This window comes from Fukomys damarensis, unplaced genomic scaffold (genome assembly GCF_012274545.1).
Source record: "Fukomys damarensis isolate Sample0158 unplaced genomic scaffold, DMR_v1.0_HiC HiC_scaffold_38, whole genome shotgun sequence".
NCBI lineage: Eukaryota > Metazoa > Chordata > Mammalia > Rodentia > Bathyergidae > Fukomys > Fukomys damarensis.
This window is the reverse complement of record NW_022900950.1, coordinates 54,849,799-54,856,595: the sequence shown is the minus strand read 5'-3', so window position 1 is coordinate 54,856,595 and position 6,797 is coordinate 54,849,799. Positions and strand designations below refer to the sequence as shown.

The 6,797-nt window shown below is 44.0% G+C and overlaps 1 protein-coding gene and 1 pseudogene across 1 annotated transcript; one reads left to right on the top strand and one right to left on the bottom strand.

The window, feature by feature from the left end:
• Nucleotides 1-21: 21 nt before the first annotated feature.
• Kbtbd7 (kelch repeat and BTB domain containing 7) lies at nucleotides 22-3,298 on the bottom strand. Its single transcript, XM_010637102.3, has one exon. It carries the CDS (start codon nucleotides 2,690-2,692, stop codon nucleotides 644-646), a length of 2,049 nt encoding a protein of 682 aa, XP_010635404.1. The 5' UTR covers nucleotides 2,693-3,298; the 3' UTR covers nucleotides 22-643.
• On the top strand, nucleotides 2,700-6,056 carry LOC104871268 (annotated as a pseudogene).
• Nucleotides 6,057-6,797: the final 741 nt, after the last annotated feature.

Genomic DNA, 6,797 nt, shown 5'->3' with positions numbered 1-6,797 from the left:
AAAAAAAAAAAAAAAAAAAAAAAAAAAAAAAAAAAAATGATGTGACCTTGTAAAGCCAGTCATACATCATCAAAATAAAATTACTATTAAGTAATCTTAATACAAATTTTTGTAGAAATAAAAGCAAACTGAATTTTAACAAACAATATTTAACTTAGAATACTAAAAACAAAGAATTTTGTAAATCCATTTTCATTATTCTGAAGGAAAATATACACTTTCAAAATCCTATCAACAAGTTCAATCCCTGGTACCAAAAAAAAAACCCAAAAACAAAACAAAACAAAAAATCCTATCAATAATTCCCAGTTTATTATCACACAAATTTAAGTCAAATTCTGTGTCACTAAACAGAATTAAAAAATTAAGGGACTAAATTAAGACAATCAAAACATAAACATGCTAATAAAAAAAGAAAAAACTCCCCAACAGCAGTTCATTTTTTTCCATATTTTTAGACTTTTAGCACAGTAAATTATTAAATGGGCTGATGTTAGAGCCACTTAAAATTTCAAAATATTACCCTTTTTCAATGAAATCTATACTCCTAATCAACTGAGTTTTGGTTTTTTTTCCCCAGGAAAAAGGATATCTATTAAAGACACATTCCACACAGCAGTAACATCATAGTATTTCAAAAAATTTACAAAGAACCCTGCTGTTCAGGTACATTACGGCGAGGTGCTGCTACCTGTACCCAGACTTCATCATCAGAAAAAGAACTAGAACTTCCTGACTCAGAGTCCAGCTCACTGAATCCATCTAAGTCCCATTCAGTACTAGACTCACTCCGTGCATCATCTTCTTCAGTGATGAAACTCTGTCCAGGTTCAAGGCAGGAAGGATAAACGCGAGCACAGAGGCAAATGAAACCAGAGTCAAACTGCAAAAGGCCTAACATAGTACCTATATTAACCCACTGGTCTTCCCTAGTATCATATTCATACACAGTCACCCGGTTCTTCTTCCATTGTGGGGTTGTAGAAGTAATAAGCAGTAACTGTTGGTCATGATTGACAATCTGGTAGTTGTGGGTCTCTGAGTCTAAAGGAATATTGCTAATCCGTCTCCATTCTCCCCTAGCTGGGTTGTAGACCTTCATGACTGGGATGTCACAGATACAATAGATTTCATCATTGAAGATACAGGCTTCCTGAAATTCACTTCGCTTAAGAGATGCACAGTTCAGCCACATATTATGACTAGGATCATAACATAGCATGCGCTTACTGTTGACAGCATAAAGATAGTTCTGAACCACTATTAATTCAAAGGAATAAAAAGAATGCGGTACGGGAGCCACCAGAGCCCACTGGTTCCTCTGAACACTGTAGCATTCCACTTCCTTCAACTTAACTCCAGTAATAGGGTCTCGACCACCCAAAATGTAAATATAGCCATTGAGATACGCTACATCCATGCCCTCGCGACACAGCAAACGGTCAGCCAGTTGCTGCCAGCTATTTTGGGCTGGTTTATACACCCACAGGTCTTTCCTGGGCTGGGCGGCTAAATAGATGTCATGGTCTGGGGAGACACAAACAGCTGAGGAGGTGATAGTCTTAGTGTGAGCCAAGCTGGTCAAAGGTGACGGCATTGTATAAATGTCCCCCGAGTATGGGTCATAGCAGAGAAAAGGATCCCTGGGATGTCCAAAGAAAATCACCATTTCCTTGGCACACATACCTAATCTCTGAGGTGGATTTTCCACCACAGATACAGGAGAGCTGCCGCCGCCGCTGTTGTTTGGCTTGGGCACCAGGGACTTGTACAACGTGTCACCACAGCGCACCTGCAGGGCCCCTTCAATAACGTCCAGGCAGTACTTCCTCACAATGGGCTTGGTCAGCAGCCCTTCCAGGTAGTCCCGATCCTCTTCAGTGAAGTGTGCCCAACGAACACACCTGAGGACTTCCACGGCGCTGGGCCCTCGCTCTTTGGGAGCGGCCTCCAGCCACTGCACGGCCACATGGCACACGGTCCTCTCACTCTCTACGTCCAAACTGTCCAGGCGCAGGACCGCCAGCAGCTGGGCCAGGCTCAGATCTGCTAGCGTCTCCTCCCGCACCGACCCCATCCTGCTCAGCTGCTTGAAGTTGTGAGCTATGAACGACTGGGCCTGAGAGCGCAGCTCCTGATGGTCAAAGGCGTCAGCAAACTTGAGGATGGCGGTGCAGTTGGCCAGGTCCAGGCGGCGAGCCAAGAAAGAAGCACAGGCTTCGCGTACGTACTCCAGCTGAAGCATGTCAGAGGCCGCATACAGGCGCTGCACGTTGGCCTCGCTCAGGGACACCCGACCCGTGTAGCAGTAGTCGACCAACACCTCGAAGGACTCGGCATCCACGTCGTGCATGGTCACGCTCGCTTGCTGGCTCTCGTACATGCCCCCTGTGAACATGCTCTTGAAGTAGGGGCACGCGGCAGCCAACACGTTGCGATTGCAGGAAAACAGGCGACCCGTGCCGGGCCCGCTACCAGGCGTCACCACTTCGATGGTCACATCGCACAGCAGTCGCGCGTCGTAGAAGGACTTGAGTTGAGCCAGCAGGGCCGCGGAATGGGCTGTGTCCTTTAGCTCCTCGGGGCCTGTGAAAAAGGCTGACACCGAGGGCTTGGAAATCCTTTTGGGCCGTCTCCCACCGCGGGGACTGGCGAGGCGGCGGGGCCGCGGGGCTTCTTCCCGGGACTGCATGGCGGAGATGGCGGCGTCACGCCGCGGGCCGAACTGCTGTGGGCGCCCGCCCTGCTTCCCCTTCCTCCGCGGACTCCGAGACCGACCGCGGTGAGCACCACTGAATGAGGCGCGGTCCGCGCTTCCTCAATTTACACCTACGTGGCGATGCGGTCACCCTTTATCGCATCGACGCTATCTGACTCACCGTTTCTTTTCCGCGCCTTTTCTCCACCTCAGCTCTAACAGCACCTCGGAAGGAAGCCCCTAAACCCGCCACTGCCGCGCTGGCGATTCCGGCCGGCGCCCAGAGGCACTACCACTCCCAGGTTGCCCTTCGCGCCACAAAGCATGCTGGAATCATTCAGACTCGCGGAGACCTTAGACAGAAACCATATTGCATTTTGGGAGTTGTAGTTTGTGCAGTATCGCGAGCTTTCTTGAGGTTGACTAACAACTTTACAGTAGATTTCCAGTTAACGATCATTGACTTTGAAGACCAAGTTGTATAAGTTCGGCATGAAAACTTCTCTCTTCGTAAAACGGGATAAAAATATTTCATTGGTTTGTGTGAACATTAAATAATATAAATTACACGGGATACTTACATATTTTTATTAGAATAGTTAATAAAACACTAGATCACACCGAGACTGTAAAGTCAATATTATTTTTTCTTCTGAGTATATGAAAAATGAAGCGTCCACTAATATGAAACTGTGAGCCTTAATAATAGTGAAAGTTTGTAAATTTTTGCAAAGAACGCAAATTTTAATTTTTCTTTTCAAACGTTTTAAAGAGTATTTTCAATAATTTCAATAAAGTTTTGTTGTTGTTGTTGTCGTTTTTTGAGACAGGGTCTCAGTATGTAGTTGAGACCTCGAACTCATAGTGATCCTCCTGCCTCAGTCTCCCCAGTGTTGGGATTACAGGCATGCACCACCACGCCCGGCTTGTTGCTGTTTTTTGAGACAGTCTGGCTTTGTAGTTCAGGCTGTCCTTGAGCTCACTCTGTAGGTAAACTGTCCTCAAACTCTCAATGATCCTCTTACTCAGCCTCCCTAGTGCTGGGACAAAAGGCAGCACTCGGCAATATTTTCAATACTAATCGAGACCTATAGGCGATTCCGGAAGTCTTAGATGAGTAAGTTGAGATTGAAAATTTATAGATATCTCAAATACACAAACCAAGATACCACATGTAAAGGTACAAGATCCCAATGAGGAATGTAACTGTATTGTATGCCTAAAATATACCGATAAATGTAATGGGAAAATATACACAAACTAAGCATATAAAAATAGTTGGTTTGGTTCTCTCATCATACAAAAAAATATCTCTAGTGAGCAAGAGTTATTTTCATTACGGTCTTATTATGAGTGTTTTCAACTTGTCTAATAAAGGTCCCTACAGGCTTGGGGATTTAGCTCAGTGGTGCAGTTGCTTGCCTCACAAGTGCAGAGCCTGAGTTCCATCCATGGTAGCAAAATAAATTAATTAATTAAAAAGCTCTGGGAGATTCTGCCTGTCTCCTTTCCAGCAAGCAAGCTCTGGAGCTAAGCCCAGGCTGCCAATCTATGGGTCGAAACAGAATGACCCCAGGGTCTTTTACAGCGCAGCAAGCCTGGAGTTTCTGAGGCAGCATCCAAGTTGAAGAGTTTCCAGTATCGCCTCTGCATCGACTAAGTATAATTCACACTCATTGGAGAATGAATCTATTAAGAGGACATCTCAAGATGGGCTCAATAGAGATCTCAGTGAGACTGTTCCTCGACTCCTAGGAGAAACGCTGATTACTGGATTCTGCTCTAATACTTGATGTCACTCTGGGTGTGATCTCAAGAATTGAAAAAATGGGAGGCGCGACAAGTAGAGGAAAAAATTCATATGGTCCAGATATTACTTGTAAAGATATGAGAAATCTGAGGTTCGCATTGAAGCAGGAAGGCCACAGTAGGAAAGACATGTTCAAGATCCTCACATTCTACGCCTTTCCTCTGGCCCACAGTCTGCCACTGTTTGCATTTTTAAATGAAGAGAAGTTTAATGTGGATGGGTGGACTGTTTATAACCCAGTTGAAGAGTACCAGAGGCAGGGCCTGCCCAACCACCACTGGACGATAGCTTTCATCAGCAAGTGCTACAAGCTCTGTGACACGTACCCAGCCCTCCTGGTGGTTCTCTACTGCGCTGCAGATGAAGACCTCAGGAGAGTCACCATCTTCAGATTCCTAAACCGAATCTCAGTGCTGTCATGGATTCACCCTGAAAACAGGACGGTCATCGTGCGGTGTAGTCAGCCTCTTGTTGGTATGAGTGGAAAATGAAATAAAGATGATGAGAAATATCTCGACCTCATCAGGGAGACAAATAGACAGATTTCGAGACTCCCAATCCATTGACACAAGACCCAGTATCAATGCAGTGACCAACAAGGCAACAGGAGGAGGATATGAAAGTGATGACACATATCACAATGCCAAACTGTCCTCCTTAGACATTCATAATATTCATGTTATGCGGGAATCTTTAAAAAAAGTGAAAGACATTGTTTATCCTAATGTAGAAGAATCTCCTTGGTTGTCCAGTTGGAGTCTACTCATTGGTTAGAACATATCAAGCTGGTGCTGACAGGAGTCATTCAAGTTGCAGACAGTTTCTTCTGGAAAGAGCTCTGTGCTCTTGCACTGCAGTGACAACTGGGACAGGACTGCTCAGCTAACCTGTTGGACAATTTCTACAGGAGCATTGAAGGCTTTGAAATCCTGGTACAAAAACAGTGGATAAGTTTCGGACATAAATTTGCATCTAGAATAGGTCATGTTGATAAAACCACACCAATGCTGACTGATCTCCTATTTTTCTTCAGTTTATTGTGTATGGCAGATGTCAAAACAGTTCGCCACAGCTTTTGAATTCAATGAATGCTTTTTGATTACAATTTTGGATCATATGTATAGCTGCCGATTTGGTACTTTCTTATTCAACTGTGAATCTGCTGGAGAAAGACAGAAAGTCCCAGAAAGAACAGTTTCTTTGTGGTCAATGATCAACAGAAACAAAGAGAAATTCAAAAACCCCTTCTATATGAAAGAAATCAATCGAGTTTTATATCCAGTTGCCAGTATGCATCACTTGGAACTCTGGGTGAATTACTACATTAGATGGAACCCCAGAATCAAGCAACAACAGCCAAATCCCATGGAGCAGCGCTGCGTGGAGCTCCTGGCCTCGAGTGACAACTACATCAAGGGGCTGCAGGAGCTGCAGCTCGCCAACTCAGCCAAGCTTTCAGACCCCCCAACCTCCCCTTCCCAAATGATGCCCCGTGTGCAAACTCACTTCTCAGGCGGAACCCTCGCACTTCGTTTGAGCTCAGAATAAAGGAAATAATTGTGGGCATCTGTACAAAGTAGGGTAAAATATTTGCCTCCATGTAGATCTTGAGCTAACCTTACCTTAAACTCTTGAAGATGTGCCTTCTAGAATACCTATTACAAGAAAACTACATTGTCCCCACGGCAATCAGAAGAAAGGATCCAAGAGAAGGTTCTGGAAAATCCTAACACCTTTAGAAAGCAGTTTTTGAGAGATAAAATTTATCTCTATAGAAATGCTACATATATGATATGCATTTTGGGGCTTAATTGCAACAGCATCATTTTAAATCAGAGGAGGAAAATGTTTGTCCAGGGGTTTTCCCCATGATGCTTGTAAGATAGAAGTTGCTTTGGTTTCTCTGAAATGAATCCAAATGTGAAAGGTGGGTGTTACTGTCAAAACCAAATTAAGCTCAGCTTCCTCGGCATTCTTCAGAAGTAAAATGTAAAATAAGTGCCAGCTTTCATACCATCCTAAGTGGTGACTTAAAGAAAAATAGCTGTCTCAGTAGGTGAGTTTTTCATTATTGTGAAATTTTGGAATATAAAAGGTTTTCCCCTAATTTTCAAAAGAAGCTTATTTTTATATTAAACTGATGGGACCCAGTTAAATATGGTTTGATTTTTCTTCACATTGCCAGTTCTACTTTCTAGACTCTCTCATGAGCTTGCCCAAAGCTCTGAATTGTTTTCAGGTTGTGGCAAACCCCATATATAGCACTGTTTGATACATAGCACTGTGGGA